Genomic DNA, 27,575 nt, shown 5'->3' on the forward strand with positions numbered 1-27,575 from the left:
GTTCGGATTTCCCGGGATTTCGGATTTCCACTGTATACTAATATAAAATACGCAGTACACAAACAAATTTGTGCACTGATTGGTAATATTATCATTATGATTGAATCCAAAAAAAATATTAAAACGATAAGTAACGACTTTTTTTAAGTAGTCTTGTTTTTCTTTCGGTTTTCCAATTTCGATCCATGACTAGTTTATTATTCCTATACATTATGAGCCAACATTGACATATATCTCATCCCATTACAACAGTAAGGCGCCGGTAAAACGGTAAATCACATTGAAGCGCCCTTTAGGTAGTATTTTACGAAAATGGGGCCATATAAATTATCCAAAATCATTATTATCATATTATTAACGGTCTCTTAATTACAAATGTAGTAAATATATCGCGATACCTTAAATATTCAATCCCGCGCAAAATTCTAAGAAAGATGAAATAAATTAAATTTAAATTAAGAAACGTTAGGCAAGGTATCGATAAAATTAAGAAAAGTGTGTTGAGAAGGTTTGAAGAAATTAATCGAATGAGTGAAGAAAGAACACTTATATACATTTATAAGGTAAATGTGGTTGGTAATAGAAGCAGACTTAGCAAAACTTGGCATGAACAAGTATATATATTCAAATACTTGCAAGTAGTCAGGTCGGGAGTCGGAATAATCGGCAGGTATGTATGAGGAAATGCATGAATGAGGAAAAGGCGAAAATTGTTTCTAAAGACAGATTAGTGAGGCGTTCTATTCTCTTTGCTTAGCCCTGCGGGGAAGCGTCGTTAAGTTAGTTGGTTAGTTAGTTTTGGGAAGTAACTTTGTATAATAAATAAAGAAAAGTATAATTAACATCGACATTTTATGTTCATTAGTATATTTTGTTTATGAAAGTTTAAATTAGAAAATAAATATGGTTAATAATGTATGAAAAATAATGTTTTTTTTCCATTTATTTATTGTAAAATAAATATGTTCTAGTTAATACGCCTCAGTAGTGCAATGGTTAGCGCGTTCAGCTTCCGTGCCGGAGGACTGGGGGTTCGATTCCCAGAAGAGGTCAAAATAAATATAATTGATTTTTATTATTTATTCGATATCACCCTGGACTGGTACCTGAGAAGCAGGACCTTGTCTTCAAGTTTAACGATCAATATAACAATATGTCGATTCGATGCAGTGCCCTATGCATCAGATTATAGTTAAACAAAGAGATAGTAACACATAATTTCTTAATTATCCTTTTAAATTAGTTACGTCATACCATTTGAAATTTACTAAAATTATTATTAAACTTTTATTTTCATACGAGTTTAGTACGAAGCGTTTAAAAAAGGTGAAGGATTATGTATGTATTCCGGTCTAATTGTTTCCGTAGCGGGGTTAATATATATTTATTTAGTAATATGTAAAATTTTATACGAGTATACTTTTAGGAGAATGTAAAAAATGAATAGGTTTAAGATTTTAAGCCTTTTTAGTCGGTAAACCATTTAGTTAATTTGATTGATTGAGGTCGCGTTTTATTCAATTTCCCGAAATTATTAATTTCAGCGATATAATCTTAATCCAATATTTATTTATAAACACGTTTAAAGCGGTGTTCAGGAAAATAAATTAGCCATAATACTCAAAAAGATCGTAGAATTTCAAAAATAGGAATAACAAGAATTGAATAAGAAAAATTATATCAGCTCTCGCTTGATGCTAAACACAGAATAATATAATATAATATAATATAAAAAATGTCGTAAAATCAAATTCTAAGAATATTACATACACTTAAATACTCTTAGAATAAAAAAAAAAACAATAAATGAAAAATATAAAAATATTTTATGTTAATAAAAACTCGATGTATTAAAAAATACACCTCTAGTGGATATTTTCTAACAAGACTCGAACTACATAACTGCATAATTAGGAACTTGGTCAATAGTTCAATGCCAGTCGAGAACTAAAAATAGAGAGAATTCATAATAAGGAAGAAATAACAATTGTGTACTCATAAGTTCTCATTAATTTTTTATTGTAACATTTATTTTATTTTTTTATGTATTTTTTATGCTTAATCGTTATTTTTAAAATAATTTTAAATAGTGTTTTTATCATTTATAGTATGTTATAGATGTTACTATGTTATATAATATATGCCATATGAACCTAAGTGGCCAGCACACTTTAGGAAAAATATATTGAATAATATAAATAAATTAAATGCCTTTTACATGTGTTAATTGTAAAAAAATCACTTAAAAAATTATAGAGATAAAAAAATACTATTATTTCAAATCATTCACAAGCATAAACAATAAACAATGAGTGTACGCCCCTTTCCAAGCTCAAGAGCTAAGTCTCTAAGAGCTAAGAAGAGGAACAGAGTAACTAGTGTTAAGATATCGCTCACTCCTTTCAATAACGTCATATATCAAAAATCGTAAATTTTCAGTTGTGCATGTTTTCGGAATGCCCATAAAATGTACTGTATCCCAGCAAAAGCGGCATATTTTAAACTTAATATTTACCCTCTACAGGGCAGAAAGTGAAATTGGTGCATTTTGAAGAAAATGTATTTTTTAATTGTTTTTTTGACTATACTAAATATTTTTCAAATGGAGAAAAAACCTTCAGGTTTTACCTAAAAAAATGTTGCACAGTAAAAAGTTCCAGAAAAGGCTTGGTAATTATTTTTAAAACATTTCATTATATTCTTAAACTTTAAAAACGATCTCCTGAAAAAACGAATTTTTTGATATTTGATGTTAAAAGTAGAAATGCCTAGTAATATGAATTAAATTGTTATATTTTTTAAAACTTTATTCAATAAATAAATCAAATATGGAATGAGTTTCACGATATTTATTTAAATAATTATTAGGTAATAAAAAAGGTATCAAATATAATTGAATGCTTACCATTTTCAGTGCGGAAATTATACCACCAAGGTTATAATATGTGACAAGGAGTAATAGATCTCAGAACGAATGATCTTCGTCCAGGGAGTTCTGTGACAAAAAATGTCACAGAAGAAGCGCTCCTGAGGGAAATACAGCGACTGTGACACCACTCGCAGTTGGCAATCTTCCAGGAATTGAATCAACAGGAGAACGCCTATTTTGGAGAGCGAGGAACTTGAAATACAAACGGCACAACAAAACTTGCTATAACTGAATTTCAAAAATGGTTAAATGGTGATCAGTCCAGCACCGCAAGTGTCAGTCAATTAATGCAGTTTTTACTTTGACATCTCAACATAGATCAAGAAGAATATGGAAGTCTGGGGATTTACGGGTATTACGACCGTCATAGGCTGGTTAAAATGATCACTTAACACACGTGTAACATTCACCGATTCTACCCATGATTGACAACCACACTACTCAAATTCTTGGAACTTCTAATTATATTGATTGATTTCGAAATAAACTGTTTGAATGAACTAGAATTTCACTGGAGATCTACGATGAGATGAGAGAAGCTTTTTATTATTTTTCTTCATCTATGTTGAGATGTAATTTAAAAAAAATAAACAATAACCCAGATTTGTGAACACACTTAAATTTGGACACACTCAAAATGTTGTAGTTAATGCAGTATTATCATATACGAATGAATCGCATTAGTAGATTTTATAAGAATGAAGTGAAATGAAAAAATAAACATCGAAACTCAATCATTATCACAAATCGTATGTTATGTTAGTATATAATCAATAACAGAGATTAAAGTTCACCAGTTTCTCCAGAATCCATTTTTTGTTAGTTTTTCATGTAGGTTAACGGACAGACTAATAACGCATGTTAATTTTATTTTGTCTAAGTAGAAGTGTGTGATTAAATATGTTGTTTGCCCGTGTAGCAAACGTCCTGAGTGAGTGATGAGTACGTCTCTAAACCGGTAGACTAAAATCTCTGTGAATAGTTAGTTATATACTAATATATCTTTGAAATGTCTGACCGCAAAGTAAATGTTTTAAATATTAACAATGTACTAAAAATATCAAACGCCATAGATGATAATTAAATAATTAGATTTACCATTAAGTCCCTGTGTTTTCTACTCGGTGGTCACGGGTTTCTTTGTGCCGCGGATAAATATGCACAAAAAATTTTCAGATTGAAATTGAAATTTCCACCAGCCTACGATTTAATGAACAAATAATAGAATGAGGCCTCTCCTCTGACGTAAATCTAATTACTAAACAAACATTCTGAGGGCGCTTTTGTTTCCTTTTCTTACTTCAAATTTATAACTTTGCCGGAATTTCATTCTACGTTTGATTGCGTCGCGGTGCTTACTCGCGCTTCCGGGAAATTATTCCGCAAACCAGATGATGAAAAAACATATTTTTATAATAGCTTCTCCAAATTTCAATTATGAAGTTTAACGTCGTTGTGATTTTTAAGTTGTTTTTTATTGCAATAACATTTGGCTTCAAAGAGTAATTGTTAGCTTAAAATGAGTTTAAGAAACAAAAAACACAAAATTTTTGAGATGTAATCATACTCGAGGAATTTCTTGTTTTTGTGGAGACCCACCAAGGCATCTGATATCGCTTGTCGATGAAGGTTTTTTTAAAAATACTTTTTGTTAGTATTTTGATCTAATTTGCAAAAAAATACAATGAAAATAATTACAGAAATTAACATACAAGAAGAGAAAAAAGGTTTTAAATACGTTTCAAATCTTAAAATAATATTTGATACACAGTTTTATGAATATACTACCATAAATTGTAATTATTTGCTCATTTGTACTGCGATCGATCTTAATTTATGTTTTTTCTTCGTTTAAACTTACGTATATATAAACGATAGCTTAGATAGCTTAGCCCTATAATTTCTAACAGCTGTATTTCTAAAAGGTCAGAACTTTAACCAGAATCAGTAATCTGTTTTTTGGTTGATTGGAAGATATTGCTCTTAACAATAAGCCCATGTAAAAAGATTAAGGAATAAATAAATATAAAAAGCAATATTTTCATAGAAAATTAGTCAGTATATGGATGCTGAAACCAAATGTAACTAAATTGTAATTTAAGGAAGTGAAGTATGGAGTTGGAAAAAGGCATGATACTAGACTATTAGTTAGTTTTCTAAATAATTAGTTACTTATAACTAAATAGTGAGTTATAACGGTTTGTCAAATTTCTCAATAATAATAATAATGTAATCTGACGATTATACTAGAATACCCATCTCTTTTTTTTTATCCCAACCTAGAATTTACATCTGGAGGTCATCGTCATATTTTTTAAACTTTTTTACTCCCCTTGTCGACGGCGAATATAAATATCGCGGGTTTTTATAAAAAAAGGTGACGAAGATCACGGGAAAATGAAAAACGTTAGATACAAGATGAGCGGGCGTTTTAGTGAGGTGCCGGCGGCGGAGGATGGTACGGCGGAGTTCGCCCGATATTTGTGTAATAACTCACGTCGAGTTCTCCGATTCAGTAAGCCAGGAGTCGCCGTCGCCGGTGGACGTGTCGCGCGCCGCATTTTCACTTTCCCAACTAAGTTTCTCTCGCGAACATCCCTTCGCGGCCCGAAAGCGCGGTAAAGTCGCCTCACGCGTTGACAGATCGCACCTCCGCGTTACATCGGACGCGTAATTAATACCTCGTCTCCTCCCCCCGGCTGTTTTCCTGTTGATGCATGTAAACTGTTGCGGAATGTTTACTTTCCGCGTGCTCCCAAACGCGATCATATGTAGCGTATCACGTTCGGAAAACGTAAATCAAGCGTTCGGATGATTATTTTAACAGTTTCTCGAATTACCGAAGATTTTAATCAACGGCATACCTACCGCTGAACTTCAATTTAACCTTTTCCATTAAAAAGATTAATTTGATACATTGATCAGCTGTGAGACATGTTTGAACACGCCGGGTGTAATCCGTAACAACTGAACTGGACAGGTATTATGCATACCTACATTTAATTCCCAAATTTACATCAATAAAAAAATAGAAATTAAAAAAATGAAAAAAGTCGTAGAAATGTAATAAAATCGGCAATATTTTACCAAAGAATCCCTCCATCGAACCTTTATGTATACGTAACAGTGCAAAGGGCACTGCATGATATTGATATATTGTAATCTTAATCGTTACACGAATTACACGAAGACAAGGTGATCAGTCCTGCGCTGCAAGTATCAATCAGTCAAGAGTAAAATTAAATAAATATTTTTATTCTTCTTACCCATATCCGCACCTAATGGTGCACAGGGCACTGCATCGTATTAACCTGCGTTGATCGTTACTTATACGAAGGCAAGGTGATCACTCCTCTCCTGCGCTTTAGGCACCAGTCCAGGGTAATATTATATAAATAAAATCGCTGATATTTCTTTTCACCCCCCCCTCCCTGGGAATCGAACCCGGGACCTCCAGCATGGTAGCTAAACAAACTAACCATTACACCACGGAGGCGGACAATAAAATAAATATTACAGTCACAAAATTAAAGTATATTTATTTTGTGACCTTATTAGGAATCGAACCCGGGACCTGTAGCACGGTATACCAGTATAACTTCATATAGACGCGAACACCCACCACTGAGTGCTTTAAACCGATATCCTAATTTCATCAATCACCAATGTGGTCTTCAGATTTACATTTATATGTTTCCGAAATTCGCTCCACGGCAGAAAGTTTAATCTATAAGGGAATTATGTCATCGGGCCGGAATTATTTGTAGCCGAATCGGTGAATCATTTGCATGTCGCGTGATTTCTTCCTCATTTTGGGACATTTTTTCCTAATTTTTACTTTGAATATTTAAACTGAATTCGCATTAATACTCGTATTCAGAAATCTCGTTAGTATTTGTCCTTGTAATGGAAAGTCCATATGAAAAAAGATTTTAGGCCGATCCCCACCCCCGCATCATACTCTCATCCAGTTGAAACTATTAAATAGTAAATTGCAATACCATATACTCCGTATTCCATGTGCTTCAAATCAATCTGAACGCAGCCGAGTTTCGTTGAGTTTAACGAAATTAACAATGACAATACGTAGAAATTTGAAAAATATTATAAAAATTGATAAATATTTATCTTTTTTCGATTAAAAAAATATTTCTTACATTAATTGGATATATCAACCACACTTTTGTTTGGAATTGCAAAAGTTAAAGATATATTTATAGATCGAGTAAGAGTAACATAACAAGATGGCGTTTTTTTCTTTCTTCTTCGTTGCGTTAAAATAATAATAATTTTTAAATATTATTTTGACATAACGTTATTTATCATTTATGACGACGATAAATTTATTTATTTAAACTTCATGTACAGAAAATAAATAAGTTCATACATTGGCGAGCTTATTGCTAAAAAGCAATATCTTCCAACCAACCAAAAGCAGACTAGTGAGATTAGTTAAAACGTTGATACCACATATAGCTGTTTGCAATCAGAGGGTAGATAATAAAAAACATAAATTACAAATTTACATATAAAAAACATAAATTACAAAAGATGATAATAAGGATGGTAAAAGAAAAAGGGAGTTTAAAGAAGGAGGTAGAGGGAAAAACTAAGGGAGAAGGATTGATGGACAGTTAGGATTCTAATGATTAATATGTAGCAATGTCTCCGACGTTTCTCAAAAATCTATATTATAAATGGATATTTATAAAAAAGACCTTAACCTAAATTTCAATAAACAAACATAAATTTTCGCAATAGACCTTTAATTTCAATTACTTGAATCATAATAAAACAATTTGCGAATACAAGCAAAATAATTGGCCGTATTTAACTTTATATTTACGAGTTATTAAAATTGTATGTTTGTTTATGTAAATATTAAAGTAATTATATTCATGCTCTCGTATTTATCATATTAGAGGGTATGAAATGCGTTTGAGCTACGAATTTCAATAATAGCTGTATTGTTGTGATACACGCATAGTTGTGGCCCAGTCTGATTTAATGGAATAGAAATAAAATAAAAGCACACATTTTTTATGTGTTCATTGCCACAATACAAAACATATGCAAATAAAAATATCGAAAATGTTAATACCTTAGGTTTTTATTACTATATTTGAGTTTAATTATATAAAATATGTATTTAAATATATGTATTAATTTTAAATCTAACACAGATTTTTTCAGTCTACTAAGTTGTATTTTATTAACAAAAACACATAAAAAATTATATTGTGACAATTGTTTCGCCTTGTTAGGTCATTATCAAACGAATTCGACATTCGTTTGATAATGCCCTAACAAGGCGAAACAATTGTCACAATATAATTTTTATGTGTTTTTGTTAATAAAATACAACTTAGTAGACTTAAAAAAAACTGTTTGATTTAAAATTAATACATAAATTAAAATGGAGTTCTACAAATTAAACGCCAAACCATACATAACTGAATATTCCGATTGTCTCATTGTCAATGTAACGTAAATACATGAATATTAAACTCTAAGTCACAATATGTGATTGCGTATATTCCCGACTGCACTTATCAGGTCAATTCTGGAGTGCTCCAACTCCCATTAGCGGATATGTACGAGTATACATATTAGCAGTCGTATGTGGGTGTGTAGTTCCCCATATAGGCATTTATATAGTATAGTTTCATGAACACGGTGGAGCGGAAAAATAGCACGAATCCGAATTGCAAAAAAATAAATTTTATAACAAAATTGATTTTTTTTAAACCATCTAATATTTAATAGCAATGCTCGGAAACGCGTAGCTATGGCCCATCCTAGTTAAATGAAAAATAAAAACAAACATTTTTTTTAAATTTTACAATGCTTGTGAAGCAATGAAAATACTATGAAAAAATCTATGAAACAGCCATTGCAATGGAAAACATTAAAAATGCTCTATGTCAGCAGCTATCAAGAAGCATACCGTCCACCATGAGCAATGTTACTGTTACTAACTATAAATGACAGGACCATTGCTGTAAAATAAGCTGCTTGTTTTTATTTATCAAAGGTGTATATAAAAACACGTGCGTATTCAAAATTTGAAAGCAATTGATGCATAAGTATAGAGATTAAAAAAATTGTTCATTTTTATTTATATACATAGATAATACTGATTAACAGTTTTTGTATTTATTCCAAATAATTTTTAGACTTTTTAAGAGTATTTTAAAAAAGGAATTTGAAACCAAATTAGTTGAAATTAATATATACCAAGTTTATCATAGATATTAACAAATGTCTTCTGTCCCTAGTTTATATTATCGTAAAATACAGTGGATTCCGCTGAATTGGGACACTTCGATACATTTGGCCTGATTAGAAGGCTGCCCTAATTAACCGTAACGAACGAAATATTATAAAATAAATATTTTTCTTTAAATATGTAAATTTTATATATTATTATATTATTAAACCAAAGTAGTTCATAGGGCATCGCATCGGACCAACGCAGTGTTAACTTCATATAATGAATGAATGACTGACCGCTTTATTTTTATATAAAGGCAAAGAATAAAATGCAAACAATTTGTATTAATAATTGTAATTAATCCTGATTTAATTAAAAATAAAGGTATCTATTTATTTGATAATAATGTAAATACGAAAATCTTTAGACAGTTTAAATAGCAGGAGCGATAATTCAAGGATTATACAGGATTCTACGCAGGTACGATATACAAGTAAATAATACGAGTACCTATATATTCGCGAATAAATTTCAGTATAGAATTTGAAACCATAAATTTTAAAGTGATTCTCCACAAAAGTTCAAGTATTGTACAAAAACAAGCCGAAAATAAAGTATCCTGAGTTATAGTTCAATTCATGTTGATTTTATTTTTATAAATATTTTATGTATTGATATAAGAAATTTTTGTGTTAGTTTTGAATACTGTCGAATTTAAAATTTAATTTTTCTTTAGTTTTAATGCGTTATATTTTGGAATATTTTTGCATAATGAATATTTGAAATACTTGTGTTTTTCAATTTTAAAACTTATTTATTATAAAAACAATATTTACCTTATAATATCTTAATTATACTGGCAACTGGTTTCGAAGCGATTCCCTCATCTGTTACCTTATCATCACTATTGCGATATAAATATTGAGTGATTTTTTTAGGCTCTAGAAACAGCATCGCTCTCTTTGCATTTCTTGACGATTTTATTATTTCAGGATTAGGAAATTGTAATGTGGTATTTATGACATAATTTTTGTACATTTTGAATATCAAAAGCATTGTTAACTTTGTGGTATGGATATAATACTCATATTATTCGTCTTTCACATTATATTATAGTCTACATTTGACCTGATGATGAAGTGTTTGTTCCAAAACCGTTAGTCATTAAGTCAAAGTAACCAAATTTTGTTGAGATATTTGTTTTTTTTAAATGTTTTTTTGTTTGTTAGGTTTAGTATAAAAAATAAATAATAATAAGTGAAGATATAGTTGTATACATTACGTAATTAGGAGTTATTATGTGTGTGGATACCAGGTGCAATGTTAACAACTAGTTTACGCATCATAAAAAATAGAAATTTTCCGAGGTCGGGGTTCTGTTTCGACAAACATCTCAAAATAACTATTACAACTAGAATATATTTCAGAAGTGATACACTTATATTTCCAAATATTTTGCCGGAATAAACGTTATTTAATATTTATTTTCATTCTCTCTCGTAACTGAAGTGAACTCGGGCGGAAATGTCGAGGTTAAGGCATTTCCGTCCGAGTATTTACCTTAACATTTTCAGCATAACGGCTCTAGTGATTTTTAAAAAAATATTTTACCCTGTACTTGTGTAAACTAAATATGTATTGAGGAAATGAAATTGTACTTTAAATATGGCGTATTTAATACACGAACCAGTACAAATCAAAACATGACTTGTGTCGAAAAAAGCAGATAATTTAAGAACAATTTTTGCAAATCTTACAAATCTTATCGTTATTACAAATCTAGTTTACATATTTAGTGCGGTGTTTTTAAAAGGTAATGCGTTCAAAATATGTGGACTGTTTCCCTTATTGTACGAGATAAATATATGAAATAAGTACGCAAATGATAATTACTAAAAGGCACTTGTTAAATAATAGCTCTCTCGATATTTTAAATGTATATCTCTTATCATAATACAATGAGTAACTATGAATAAGTACGAAATACGGTGTTACAAAATTTATAGGCACAAAAAGAGATACATAAAAATCACCAATCGATAAAAAGTTCACGTTAATAACTCACGTTACATGGAACACTTTTTTTTATTATTATAGAAAGCAGTTTCCAATAATGTTCTAATAATTATTTGCTTCTGTCAAAAAATATATATAATGACGGTTTGCTTTCATCAAACTTTGCTAAATTAACTTTCCGAGTGAAAGTTCATTTAAAAGTTTTCGTATCTTTTAATTTAAAAAAAATATCGGCGTGGTCGAGACATTTTTGATCGCATTAATTTTGTCGTTTATAGGCCAATGATCGCTTCTCTGTCGTCGGGAATTTTCATAATCTCAAAAATACTGAATTTCAACATCTTGTTTATCCAATTGTTCACAAATACTTGAAAACTAAATTCACTGTATTTCCACTAAATATCGGGACATTATCTGGGTCGTCAGGATATCAGATCCCCACTATGAATAACGGTGACATGTCCAAAATATCGGGACGAATGGCAATTATAATCTACGTACATTAATAAATTTGACAGACCGATGTGACTCCAGAAACACTTGAAATTGTTGGTCCAAAAATACTTCGTGTATTCGTGGAGGATATTTTGGTAAAGTATTTCTTATATTAACGGGAGTTATTTAACTCTTTTGGTGACAAGTGAAATATTTAGTAGCTTACAAAAAAAATATTTTTGTACCTTTTCCACTTCAAATTTTTGTGTTCCAAAGTCTGAGCAAATCTGATGCGCGAAAATCTAGTTTTAGTGAAAATTAACATTTATTTGAGATAATACAATACAATAAATCTACTGAATGAAGATCTAAAAAAATCTCAAATCTTGAACCTTAAATCTTAAATCTTATTATTCTACGTTTTAAAACTTTTTAAAACGTAGAATCCATTAATTTAGGTGTGTCAAATATTTTTGTTCAGGTACAAATTATACTGAATTGAACGCCTATTAAAAAAAAGAGTAAAAAAACGTAACTGTCATTTTACCAAGATTTTTTGACATTTTTAGCATAGGTTTATCGCGTGTATTTGACATTTTCACAGAATAAAATGATATTTTTAAAAATCAAATATCGGTCAGGAACATAAAAAAGCAATGGACTAGCAATTATTTACAAATAATTGATTTTAAAAAGAGTACTGTCAATGTGTAGTTTCATGAAAGAAAGAAGCAAAGGGTAAGTGCTGAAGGGTGATTCCAAATTTGTATTTTTGCCATTTAAAATTTTGTTTAGTTTGACGATACTGGGCTGGGTTTAGATTGATTTTGAAGCATAAAATATACAGGGCGACTGTCATTTTCTAGACAGATGACAGGTTTTAGTGGATAAGGGTAGGATACAGGGGGTGAGAAAGAATCTAAACTTTTTTTATGGACTTTTCGTTACAATTTTAAATGTCAGGTGATTCAAAACTAAAAGCAAGTGCCACAATTTTAATTATTTTAGCGTTGCTTTTAATTGAGCGTTATTCTCAAATTAATTTAATTAAACTAACTAACCGACCATCATTCCGCGTCTCCGCAGAGGTAAGGAGAGAGAATAGAATGCCACAGCAATACGTCTTTGCAAACAATCTACGCCTTTTCCATATTCATGGATCTGACTCACCCAGGTGTTTGAAATACTTGATTATGCCAAGTTTTCCTCAGTCTTTATATGATTCTATTTCCAACTACATTCACCTTATAAACTTATTTGACTGTTTTTCGTTCAGTCGTTCGTTCCACAAGCCTAAATATACACTTTACTCAAATTTTCCAATTGTGCTTATTTCAGTCTTGCATTTTTTTTCCTTATTATATCATTTGAACATCTATCACACATTATTTTGCCGTACATAATTAGTACGAGAGATCGCATTTCGGCTGCATTAAGTCTTCTTTATGCTTCCTTTGCCAACTCCACGCTTCTTTTCGATACATTAGGATTAGAATCAAGACTCTATTGTGACACATGTTTCGATGCGTTCCGCATCAATTTCATACACCGTATTTTAAAAATAAGTTGTATTTACCAAGTATAACTAAATTAAAATATGGATAGATATTACCACAAAGTTACTGCCGAATCAATTCATATTTTTTTATTTGAAAATTACTAAATATCATTGAATCCAGGAGCGGTTAATTACATATCAGGTACGGCCAAACATCTCAGTATTCGTAATTCGACGAAGGGTTATATTACAAAAAGGGAGCATTCTGTATTTCAAGTACCTACACACTCCATACTCCACAGTGTTCGAGCTGAAAGTTATGAAAGGACGGTAAGCAGCGACTCGGTTCCCGGGGCTTTCAGTTCCACTCCAAGGTAAAGGCTAGAGATTCAGCTAATCTATGTCAACTTCCTTATCACGACCTTTTTACTGCCGTCTCCCCCTCCTCACCCCCCACCGGCACTCACCGCGCACGGATAATCTGATAAGAATATCATTAGAAAACCGTCAGATGATATTCATGCAAAATGTGCACCACAAAACATCTCAAATTACGAGTAAATTGAACTAACTTTTTGATTTACTAGAAATTTAAGAACAATAAAATAACATTTTTTGTTTTGTGTGTTTATTTTGTAAGCTGAAAATACTAAATTATATACGAAAACACAATCAAGATATAAATTAAAAATACTGTATTACATCCTTAACCTTATATATATATATATATATATATATATATATATATATATATATATATATATATATATATATATATATATATATATATATATATATACTTATATATATGTAAATATAAAGCACATAATACATACGTATTTCGATGTGTAAATTCACGATAGTATCTACGGTTGATTTGAGTAAAGTTTTTATTTAGCAGAGACCCTTAACTCAATAAATCTTTTACATAAAAAATATGTTTTTTATAATTCTGGAAAATCTTGTAACCAAAAAAGTCAAAAGGTTCAATTTACTTGTAATTTAAAATGATATATGGTGCATATTTTGTATGAATATCATCTGACAGTTTTCTAATGATATTATCAGATTATTGGTATGGGATGAGAACATGTAGTACGCGTGGCTCAGTTAAGCAGAAATGGAAAATAACGAAAATAGAAAGCACACGATAAAGCAATGAAAATATTTAAAATCTAGGAAACAGCAATGCAATATAAAACATCGATAATTCTTGCTTAAGAAGCATGCTGTCTGCCACGAGCAATTTTTAGTATTGTGTTTATTGCTGTTACTTTTAACAGATGGCGCTGCCACTGCTGTAAAATAAGCTGGTTTTTTACTGTTTAAATTGTATAACACGCGTGCATTCGAATAAAATGTTGTCGTTAAACTTACATTCGAACGCGTTGAATAAATTTAGGAGATTTAAGATTTTGAGCTAACGAACACATTTAAAAAAATATATTTTGTATGTGATTTTCTTCGACCGAATTATTTTCCGATTGTATAAACATAGGCGTTTATTTTTACATTTAATATAAATTAAGTTAAACACGCAAACAGTCAAAAGTCCATTTTTATTACGATAGCTAGGAGATTGTATATAATAAGCCCAACTATTTATATGCTGACGAAAGTTTTCGCTGCTAGTTGGGGCAAGAGACCGGCTCGCATTAGTGTAGTGTGGTGTAGTACGGCGCTGGCTATCCATCAGCCAATGAATTAGTGTGACAGACAATATTATTTTGTTCCCCGTTAGAAGATTGACTTCAATAAAGAAGTCCGAGAAAGAACTCTGCGTGGGTCAAATATATTAGTACAGTGACCTTTCCCCACTGGTTCAGATAATTTGGGCTGATCTTTAGAACCGCCAGTATTAAATGAAGATCAGTAGTCATTCCAGAAGCTAAATCATTCAAACAGTTTGCAAGTTAATAAGTTCTTTACTCAAAATTAACCTTTACGCTGTTAAGTACATTTTTTTAAAAAGAGAGTTAGTTAAAATGTAACTTTGTTTTGAAATCACTATAAATATTTTATTATAACTTAATTATAATGTTTACCGGTTTCGAACCAAACCGCTTCTTTATTAAGACTGATTAATACTAGTATTAATCAGTCTTGATAAAAAAGCGGTTAGGTTCGAAACCGTTGGATATTATAATTAAGTTAGAATAAAATATTAAAAGTGATTTTAAAACAAACCTACATTTTAATTATAAAATGGAAAATCACAAAGTTAGTGCTTCAAATATAAATTAAAGATATATTTAGGTTTTTATTATTTACAAAATTTATTATTCATATTATTGACATATTATTTCTGTGAGCCTAAGCGGCTCATTATTAAAAATAGGTATCAAATCGTGGTAGAGTGGGTTCGAACCCAGAAACTCGGACTCAAGAGTTCGCGACACTAACCACGGGACCACAACCCGATACTTTTTGATGTTAAGTCGAACAGAATGGCGTTAAATTTATACTAACATATTATTTGGGTGTGTAATATTAGTATTATGGAACAGGTCAATGATTTCGTATGTCTTCCAAGGATGGAAAAATTGATAAAGATGTTGACAGGAGAGTGAATGCTGGGAACAGAGTGAATGGTGGATAGAAATAAAAACCTTTCAGCCCAAGCCAAATTGACACACACAACAACGGAGTCCTGGTAGCAACTGTATTGTAAGGAAGTGAAGCAAGTCGGCAAAAAAGGATGAAAGTAGACCGAATGCAGTGGAAATGCGATCCCTCAGAAAGAACGGTAAAACAAATTTGTGAGGCGAATTTAGTTGGAAAAAGAAGCAGGGGAAGACCGAGGAAAACTTGCTACTTTAATTTGTAGCTTTCTTTCTCCTTCTCTCTACTTTGTATCTTTCTTCTCTCTCATGTAACGAAATGTGCCAAACAAACGTGACTCGTCCTTGAAATTTCACTCTCAATTCTCATTCAATTAATGTTTATCGTATAGTCGCCCAATAAGTTTTACTTCAATAATCAATCACGATGAATATCGATTATGGATATATTTAAATTAGCTTGTTATTATAACCGGATATTCGCTTCGCTAGATCGTAGTAGCTATCTGAATAACTGCGTATTCTATATCTTTAATCTATAACGAATACATTGTTATAACGTAATATCCTTGATATTTTCATACATCGTAAATTAAGGTCGCGTAACATATGTTCGACATATGTGTGTGAGCATTGCGCGTTTAATATATGTGTCATATCTGAATATCGAATAAATAATACAATTTAAACATTACACCGCAATTTCTTTAAAATAGTGTTGTTCATCATAATGACAGTTTTGTTATAAAACTGCAGTCTATTAAGTTGACAATAGTATATTAACAAGTATAGTCTGGTAGGGTCATAAGCAAAGTCTGTCAAATTGGCAGTATTGTCATAAGTACATTCAATCAAGTTGACTGTATTGTCATAAGTATAGTCTGTTAATGAGGCAGTGATGTCGAAAGTACAGTAGGTACTTTACCATAAATATTGACTGTCCTTTATCATATATAATATATAGTAGGGTCGTAAACACAGTTCGTTGAGTTGACAGTATTGTCATAAAAACAGTAAATAAAGTTGACTAGTATTTTAATTGCAGTGTAGTAGTTATAAACAAAGTCTGTTAAGTTGATAATATTGCCATAAGTTCAGTCATTAATTTGACTGTAGTGTAATAAGTTAAGTCTATTAAAGGGACAGCAGTATCGTAAGTACCGTACCTATATATAGTAAGGACATAAACACAGTTCGTTAAGTTGACAATATTGAAGAACAGTGTATCAAGTTTACAGTATTGTCATAAAAACATTATATAAAGTTAGTTTATCATACGTACAGTCCATTAAGTTGACGAAAAGGTTATAAGTACATTCTGTCAAGTTGACAGGAGTGCCATAAGTACAGTCTGTCAAGTTTGTGTTTGGTGGCATGTGATAGTGTTGGTGCGCCATGTCCGAGCGGTTCAAGGTCACCAAGTCCGAGGAGATGAAGATGGCCTCCTACAAGAACTACGGAGCCACGGGCGGCGGCGAGGGCGCCAGCGGGGGCGGCAGCGGGGAGGACGCGTCCCTCGGGAGGCTGCTGCCAGGTCAGGAGGCGCCCCCCCCGCCAGCACCCGACCCCACCCCCCCACCCATACCCTGGCCGCCAGGGCCCTACACCAAGCATGGTATGCACGCTAGACATCACTTAGCTCATCCTAATAACGAATTGCAGTGATCTTTCAAATACGAGTATATGTAGTAAATGTTAAATCAAACACTGACTTTCTGAGTCTACTAAGTTGTATTTTATTTTTAATTAATGTTTTACTTAGTAAATACCATTTTATATTTATTGTTAAAAAACACATGAAAATCAATTTAGTGGCGATTGTTTCGTTAAGTTGTGGCATTTTCCATAGCAAAATTGATGTTTATGTATTTTTTTTCAATAAAATAAAACTTTGTAGACTCAAAAAATCACTATTTAATTTAACATTTGATACATACATTAAAATGAAGTTCTATAAAAAAATATCATTAAAATACATGGCTACAGAATACCGACAGGCGCTCGACTGCGAAACTGGTGTCGCGGGTTCGATTCCTGCCAATCGCTAAATAAATTCAAGAATTATTTATTTTCAATTGGTCGGGGTATTTGTGATATATTTTCCACATTTACCTTTCCTATCCTTACTATCCTACCTGCAGACGAGCCTCTAAAATAGAAGCTTTGCGGGTTCTTCCTAAAAATAAAATAAAAATATAGTTGGTTCAGAAAGTTCAAATCTTCGGTTACAAATATTTTCATTATTATTGACATTTTTGAAAAAACAAAAAAAACACAGATGATTTTTGTTTGAAAGCTTAAATATTTAGCTCAAGTAAATAAAATATCTCTTAAAATTCTTGTTTTTAATTTCACTGAAATTCATTATTGTAGATTTTGTAGATGGTTGTTCGATGACATAAATTGAAAGTTTTTCAAATAAATATAAAATTTCGTTACAATATTATTATTATTATTGAATCTATCAGTCACTAGATTATTTACTCTACGGATGATATGACAATATTATAGGTACCTCAACTTCATATGAAACATTTATCGTTCTTTTTCATATGAAAAAGGATGGAAGTTTGAGCATCACTGGGTTTTCGTAAGCCAGGGATGCTCAAACTTTTGAGACGCCCATAAATTAAACTTATTTGCTGCTCACCTAAAAAGGTTATTTATATTAGTATTTTCAAAATACTGAATTCGTATAGAGTTTTTAAACGGTTGAAAAGTAGACCACGCCACTAATTGTTGGTAATGTGTTGTCTTCTAATTTCTTCTTTAAACATTTTGTATTTTTACATGGTATATAGAGCACTGTGCTTGATTGGCACAGTGTAATCTTAATCGGCAGTTACATGAATTTAAAAACACAATCAAAAGGACAGCCGAGGGATTTATATGAAATAAAATACAAGCTTGACCCTTCGAGATATTATATTGGTCGGCTTTTCAATACAACATTTCTTGGGTTGCAAATGTCGATTTTAACGGTTTTATAAAACAGTTTAAAACCGTTTTTTTGTTTTTGTCTAAAACCAACTAGATGAAAATGTTATAAACCGCATTTACAATCCTCGTCGAACGACCATCGGTAATTATCAAATATTTGTAAACCATTTTATCGTAAGAATTATGAACAAACACTTAAAAGTTGTGTTATTTATGATTTATTTTATAAATTTTGGATAAGTAGAAAAATTTTCATAGGTCCCTTGCGCATTCATTTTTATATGTGTAGAATTAATTTTTAATATTTGATTTATTAAGAAATTGTAGCTCTTTCAGTTATCTGAATGTTTCCTCGTGTTACCCAAATACAAAGTAACATTAATGTAGGTACGTTTATTGCACGGTATATTCATTTGTAATTATTCATCATTTAAGAATTTCATCTCATTTGATTAATTTAAATTGAATTTTCTTTGTTAAATTGAGTGTTTTCAAATTACTTTGTCATATTGGTTTGCTTCGAATTATTTCACCCATGGAGAAAAGTCAAGTTGCGAGTGTATTCAGAGTCCTTGCAAAGAGGTAAGTAACGATTTTTAGAGGCTAACATAAATATACTGGTAAGAGTGAATGACTCAATATTTTGCTCTCAAAGTCTGTCTGTCATTCAGCGCACTCCCAATGCCAGAACTTCGAATACACTCTCAACCTAACTTTGCGCCATATCGCACACCTAGATCAAAACTGTATCCACTAAAAAATATTTAATGTAAATATTCTTTAATATACATCGTTCATTCAAAAAAGAAAACAGGAAACTTCTATTACATAAGACGACATCACTAAAAGTCTTACGTCTCTTCTGAAAAAACTTTTTTTTTAGTTGATACTATTTTGATTTAGGTGTGCGATATGTGAGTTGATTTAAACCAATTCTACTATGACGAGTTGTTCATATCATTAAAGAAATTATGTTATTTTAAATGTGGTATGTGGATTAATGAAATATTATTTTTATTTATTAATGATGAATATTTCATTTTGGATAGTTATATAATCAAGTAATTAATGGTTAATTGAAATGCGTCCAGTGACCGACCAATGCTGAATTAAAAAAACCTACATTTTGTAAATAATCCAATTAAAATGATATACTCGGTCTGCCCGCATTACGTACGTACGTACGTACTATGGAAACAGTATACTACGTTTTTATTGAAGTTCTGTTTTGTTTTAGGGCAACTTATTTGGTTGGTTGGTCAAGTAATAAGTAAAAATGTGTTGAAGTTAACAAGAACACGTCTGTTGTGGCAATGGTCTGTACCACATTTGCAATAATGTGGTCGAGATCTTTTAATGCGCCAAATTGCGTCATATAATTTGGTGTAACATTTCAGTCATTTTGACCACTTTATAATCCACATTTCGTGTTAATATCATTTTTGGTGTTAATTTATAAAACTCTGGTGGTTTTACTAATTTAATTATGAAATGAATATAATCACACGACCATAACAACGATCTGTTGACTGAACTATCTAAAGGTATATTCCGATATTATTCGCGACATTGTTAAAATATATTTATTTAATTTTTAATATTATTAATGGTTTAACCACTAGGGAGGTATATTAATATATATCGAATATCTCAACAGAGAAGAAACATCATTTTATACGAAGGTAAAATGCAAATCTGGACATTCACAGGGTTTACGACCTGCCTTTGGCTGACTCGAGTGATCTTTTATACACTATAAAGTTCATCATTTTGCCCATTATTAAACTTCAATTTTTGAAATATTCTCATGCGATTCTATATATATATATATATATATATATATATATATATATATATATATATATATATATATATATATATATATATATATATATATATATATATATATATATATATATATATATATATATATATATATATATATATATATATAAATATATATATACATATATATATATATATATATATATATATATATATATACAATATACATATATATATATATATATATATATATATATATATATATATATATATATATATATATATATATATATATATATATATATATATATATATATATATATATATGTATATATATATATATATATATATATATATATATTTATATATATATATATATATATATATATATATATATATATATATATATATATATATATATATATATATATATATATATATATATATATATGTATGTGTGTGTGTGTGTGTGTGTGTGTGTGTGTGAATATATGTATATTTATTATTTTTTTACTATATTTAATAAATAAAAAGTAAATTACATAGATATTTAAAATTAAAAATAGTTCGATTAAAAGGTGTTACGTATTATAAGGGTATCTTTTAGAAATGTTATGGTAAAAACTGAAATATTTCAATACCTTTCTGTAATTTTCCATAATCGGTTTTTACAAAATACGTATTTATTTTGCAATACATACCAAATTATGTACATAAGTTGATTTATGGTTGTACGTATTATTTCGTTAGTGTTAAATTTATTCATTAATTTTAAATGTGTGTTTGTATTGAATGCTAATTAAAAATTATGCGGGAATGCGTACAATATTGTTGAAATGATCATATCGTCACCCGAATGCAGAACTGACTAAGAGTCGCGTAAAAGTCAAATTCATTTTAGCTTGATTTAACGATTACGAATTGCGGAAAGTTCTTAACTTAAAAAATATCTTTCTATCTATTACAAATTTAAATATTCAATACAAAATATTACTTAATAATTTATAAATCTCACATTGGAAAGTTTTATTGCCTTCCTAGAGAAATTTCCTTCTATGCAGTTAGGATAGTTCTGCATTCGAGTGACGATATGTATATCGTGCATTGTTAGAAGTTGGTAATTAATCCTATGTCCACATGTTCTCCTGGTGTTGATATAATATGTTTAAATGTGTAATTAGCTGGGTTTTGTACATTTTACTGTAAGTACATGCCGTTTTGTGAACTTCTTAATGCCATTACATGAATTTATTTCAGAAGTATGTACTACAATTCACGGGAGGTCGGTAAGTACATGTATAATACAATGTTTTCCTAAATCATTGTTCCCTTTTACAGACTTCTGTTCCATCCTATCTGTGTGTGAATATTGAAAGATGCCTATCATATCGGAACACATTAAATATTACTTTACTTTATAACCCATGAATTAATAAAAACACTATGATTTTTACTGAACATATGAATTTTTTGTGACAGCTGTTTCGCCATAATAAATTATGCCGAATTGTGAAATAAACTTCATAAATGAACAACGAACAAATAATACTGTTCATAAATTAGCAAGTTCCTTTACATATGAAGAAACGTGTCGATAATTAACTTGTACAGATTTTAATAAACTTTTTGATAAGTTACTTACACACGTTCTATTGTATATATTTTCTGAACGTGGATTTAACTTATATGTACTACCAATAGAAGCATCTAACTTTACCGACTGATTGATAATTCACGATACGATTCTCTGCCCTATGGACCATCAAGGGAGAGTAAGTATATAAAGAATTATATGAAAGCATTTCAGCTGTTTTTTTAATGGGTCTTAATGGGTTTTAATGGGTTTAATTTTTTATTTAATTATTATTAAATAAAAAATGTATGGTTTTGGCTCTAACGTACATAATATATAATCAAATTTACGATTTCAAATCAAAGAGAAAAATTAACTTTAAATATTCAATTAGTAATTAAATCGGGACTAAATGCAAAAGTTGTTAAACATGAAATTAAATTTCAAACAAAATTATTTTATTAAATTATACATCAGTCAAAAGTTTTTCGGCATTATATCCAGTCTGCGTATAACCCGTCCTTTATCGCTAATCGAGTCGACAATATACCTACATTGGTACGTATCTAACCAGAAATCATAGGAAGGTTTTCGGTCCAACTTTTAACTAAGTCTATATAGGATTAAGCAGTGGCGTACTTTTCATATTAGCACAAAAGCAAAGCCAACAATACTTACCGAAAATACAAATAATAAAAAAACAAGTAAATCATTGCAAAAACTATGCAACTCGCTCTACAAACGCAACGCCCTCAATGCCACTCTACTACGCATCGTGTTAAAGTTCTAACTAACTATGCGTTTTTAATATTTTGATGGCCACTAATAAATAACGCCGCAGTACTCATCAGGTCAAATATTTTTTTGTAAAAATCAAAAGTGTTTAATTTTGTTGTTGTTGTTTTTATGTTTATTAAATTATAATTAGCTTACCAAATAGCATATCCCGCAATATATCGTTTTATTCTTGAAGTTGAACCAGTTTCAAAATTTCATTGTCAGACAGGGTTGTCACACTGAGAGTCACACAAGTATGTTTTTATTGGATTCGAGGTATCTCGTCTCTAGCAAGTAATGAGTTAACTAACTCCACATATGTTTAAATTTTTACTTTATTCTTTATGACATAATGTATGTACGCTCATGCTAAACGTCAAAAAAATGTACATTGGATTAGCCACCCCGCAAACGGGCGTTTTTCGCGTTTTCGGCTCGCGTTTTGATCTTTCGGAATTTGAATGTACGAATCCTATACAAAATCTATGTACCAAGCATATGGTTTTTTTCTTTCCCAGCGTTTACGCTTTTGGAATATTATTAAAGGATTAATGCATTTGAATTTCCTAAGGGGCAATACGCCATCCAAAAACACCCGTTTGCGGAAAGGCTTAGTGTCACTACAGACTACAGGCAGTGCTTTTCGAAACATTTAAACTGGTATGAACGCCGTGTATGGGTAGGTGCCTCTATAAATTAGTACTATATAATTACGAAATGTCGAAATGAGCACGATTTCTCGAGGAATAGTTGAAAACCGTAATTTATCTGCCGGCAGACATTAGCAAGGATTCCAGTTAAATTTCTTTTTGAAAATATTCAACCACGTTTTTGCGGAAACATAACGATATTATGCTTCACAACATTTTGTGAAAAAACCTCGGATGTAATTTATTCCAATATCGGTTAGAGCTTTGAGAATTTTTAGATATTTTTTTACAAAATTTTACGATGTTTTTCATACGGCTATTCTGATTAAAGTCTCTGTCTACGCTACTGGAATTAAATATATTTTCATTACATTATGCATAAATTTACACGTTCTGAATTTAACAATGATCATGGGAACGCTTCATCAATCCTGTGGGATAAGATCGCAAATTTGATAATTGTATGTAAAACTAAAAATGTATTGAAAAAAATCATGATTCATCGTCATCTGTAGAAAAAGTAATCATAATAGTGCGTTTAAATACCATGCACATTACAGGATCGATTCCTGGATTAAAAAAAATGTGTTTGATTTTTCTTTCACTCTAATATCTATATTACTTTAACTTACAACATTTTGAGTGTGTCCAAATACTTGTTCACAAGAACTGGATTATCTCTAATATCTGGATAGGAGTTATTTTCATATTATCTCATGATGATGAAGAATATGGAAGTCTGGGCGTTTACGGGGCTGACGACCGTCATAGGCTGGTTTAAGTGATCACTTTACACACGTGTAACGTTCACCAATACTATCTATTATTGACATCCACACTACTCAAATTCTTGGAAGTTATATATATATATATATATATATATATATATATATATATATATATATATATATATATATATATATATATATATATATATAAATATATACATATATATATATATATATATATATATATATATATATATATATATATATATATATTTGTATAAAGATAAATATATATACATATTTATATATTTATATATATATATATATATATATATATATATATATATATATATATATATATATATATATATATATATATATATATATATATATATATATATATATATATATATATATATATATATATATATATATATATACATATATATATATATATATATATATATATATATATATATATATATATATATATATATATATATATATATATATATATATATATATATATATATATATATATATATATATATATATATATATCAACCAATTTCGAAACGTTGTTCTTGAATCATTAGAACTTTACTAGAGAAATCTATTGGTGATATTAAAAGAACCTTACTTAAACTTTTTGCCTTACCTTACCTTTATTCAGTCAACGATCTAGATTGACTTATTAAAAGATTAATATTGTTATTTTATACGGAACTACCATCATAACGTAATATATTCATAAAATTTATTTCTCAAGTTTTGTTAAAAAAAATCTCATTAAAACGTTATTTTTAAAAGTAAAAATATTGTGATTAAAAATATTCTGTAGTATTTTTACGACAGAAAAACGTTAATAAAACGTCTTTTGTATTTTTAAAACTTTATTTCACAAAGATATTGTCGTTCAAAGTAAAATTAAAAATGAATTTTAGACATTTTCAAGAAAAAAGTTTTCCATATTTCAACGCCTTTCCTGTCCATTAAATAAGAAAAATTTAGGATAATTTTAATTACGACTTTATAGAAAAATGCGCGCAACCGTAAACTTACACAATTTTATGAAAAATTACTTTTAAAGTGGCCGATAAATCCGTGATTAAATTTTCTCGTATTTCCTGAGAGTTGGGGTTGAGAGAGAAAAAAATAAGAAGGTAGACTCGTTTGTAGACCGGAAGGAGATGAATGTCTAATTAGAATCTAAAAGCTGAGTACAACAACAGACCGGACGCGGAAATCGGAGCGTTTCAGGAAATATTTTTAAAAAGTCAATAATTAATAATCCAATTTATATTTATAATTTATCACATTAAAAATATATTTATATGATATTTAATATAAATAATTTAAAAGTTTTTTCCAAAAGTAAAATAATCTTCATTTATTTGCCCTCAAAACAAATACCGACATTCAAGGAGATGTTTCTTAAATAAACATATTAATAGAATATAACATATTCATATGTATTATCTTAAAGGCTTCAGCCGTTCAATAAATAAATAACTAAATAAATAGTGCAAAATTTTAGGATCTTTCCAAGCTTCTACTCATTGTCCTTGGAAATTGCATTAAACGCACAATAAAATGGGCTGCATTTACACTGATTTTCAGCAAATGAGATACAGATGGATGGTATTTACTAGATAAATGATAGTTTGAACTGGAGAGATGTTAGGATACAAGGAGTGAGGATGGACCCAAACTTTTTTTACAGACATATGAATTTTTACAGAATTTCCGATATTAAGTGAAATATTTATTTAATAATATAAACAGGATTTATGAATACACACACACACACACACACACACACACACACACACAAACACACATATATATATACATATATATATATATATATATATATATATATATATATATATATATATACAGATGTGTAGTAAAATTATGTGGGTGTGTCCATTTTTTCCCGTAATCATTATACGTTTTGAAAAATAACGACCAAAACACTTTCTGGCAATTATATAAAAAAAAAGGGTTTCAATCTACGGAATATAAAAAACAATAAAAAAATACTACGTAAATCTCACAGATGGAAAAATTTTTACATTAATGTTTTGGTAAATACGATTATTTTTTATGTAGATAAATAGGAGATGATGATTACACTAAATTCCTAATATCGTCCAAGTATCGGTGGGCTTAGAAAAAGTAAGAGATAAAAGATGAATTGAAATAATAATTCTGGGAGGGTTCTGGGATCTTTGTTTAGCAAAAAAAGGTTCCGAGAACTATCCACACGCACGGGGAGGGGGAGGGGGCGGAGGGGAGGGGAGAGAAGGGGATAATTGAATCGGGAAACTTTTTTGCTGACCTCAGTACTATGGGGCTATTGCCTGTATTTTTACGAGGGTCATTTATTTCGTGAAATTCATTTCGTATTTAGAGGCGAGATGTACATAATATGTCTCCTTACGTTTCAAAAGCGGCCACATCAAACAAATATTTTGTTTAATATCGATTTTGAAACAAATTTATGAAGCGAATGTAGTTGGAAAAAGGAGCAGAAGAGGACCGAGTAAAACTTGACATGATCAGGTATGTCAAATACTTGAAAGCGGTCAGGTTATCAGTCAAAATCGGCGGGTATGTATGAGGAGACGCATGAATGTTAAAGAGACGAAGAATGTTTGCAAAGACAGAATGGTGTGGCGTTATATTCTCTCTGCCCACCCCTGCGGTGAAGTTGCGTGATAGTTAGTTCTTCAAACCCGTATCCGTACCCCAATGGTGCATAGGGCACTGCACCGTATTAACGCAGTATTATCTTGAACGTCAACACATAAAGGAAAGGTAATCAGCCCTCCGCTTCAGGTACCAGTCCAGGGACTGGATAAATATGTTGAACAAATATAATTCAATAAATATTAAAAAGTGAAAAAAAGTGAAAATGCCAAAGTCATTAGAAACAAAAGTCTGAAGTAAAGTTTAATTTATTTGTACTGCGTAGTTAAGTCGTCATCAGTAAAACTAAATTTTACCATATTTTCGCACTTATTTACTTTTATCGCATTACTTTCTGAATCGGTAATAAAATAATACACTTGTTAAGTACTCGCTAAGTAATTACTTCACCTATTCTCGAAGAATACCTCCTTCAAAACTTGTTGGTGTTAGTCCTCCACTCAAAGCTCTTGACAAATATAACGAGTTAATCTGAATACATTTCGTTTACAGATATAAACCGGGTTTGAAGAAAAGTGGATAAAATATACAGGATGTGTTTATTTTCAGTTCTTTCTTTATTATATTTCTATTCTGTTGTATTACTAACATCGTTTTTATTACGTTACGAAAAGATAATTCGTTAACCCTCCCTTCCCGGCGTTGTGTACCTTGTACACCTTGCTTCTAATAACCATAATATCTCTATAAATATAATATATATATATATATATATATATATATATATATATATATATATATATATATATATATA

General features: G+C 30.1%; 2 protein-coding genes across 4 annotated transcripts in view; one reads left to right on the forward strand and one right to left on the reverse strand.

Annotated features, from left to right (window-relative positions):
• LOC148309857 (uncharacterized) overlaps positions 1 to 22,903 on the reverse strand; it is a 48,735-nt gene extending 25,832 nt beyond the window's left edge. Inside the window, exon 1 of the mRNA XM_088259385.1 lies at positions 22,885 to 22,903. The gene's annotated coding sequence lies outside the window, so the exon portion shown is untranslated. The remainder of the gene's footprint in view (positions 1 to 22,884) is intronic.
• kcc (solute carrier family 12 member kcc) overlaps positions 5,464 to 27,575 on the forward strand; it is a 303,698-nt gene continuing 281,586 nt past the window's right edge. Inside the window, exons 1-2 of one of the 3 annotated variants that reach the window (XM_088259378.1) lie at positions 5,464 to 5,547; positions 16,794 to 17,268. In XM_088259378.1, coding sequence (XP_088115504.1) covers positions 17,049 to 17,268 — 220 coding nt within the window. In that variant the 5' untranslated portion in view covers positions 5,464 to 5,547; positions 16,794 to 17,048. Of the gene's footprint in view, positions 5,910 to 16,793; positions 17,269 to 27,575 lie in introns of all 3 variants that reach the window. The other 2 variants (XM_088259377.1, XM_088259379.1) reach the window with 2 other exon arrangements.

Source organism: Brachycentrus maculatus, unplaced genomic scaffold, assembly GCF_059751285.1.
Source record: "Brachycentrus maculatus isolate JH-2025_06_01 unplaced genomic scaffold, ASM5975128v1 h1tg000117l, whole genome shotgun sequence".
Lineage (NCBI taxonomy): Eukaryota > Metazoa > Arthropoda > Insecta > Trichoptera > Brachycentridae > Brachycentrus > Brachycentrus maculatus.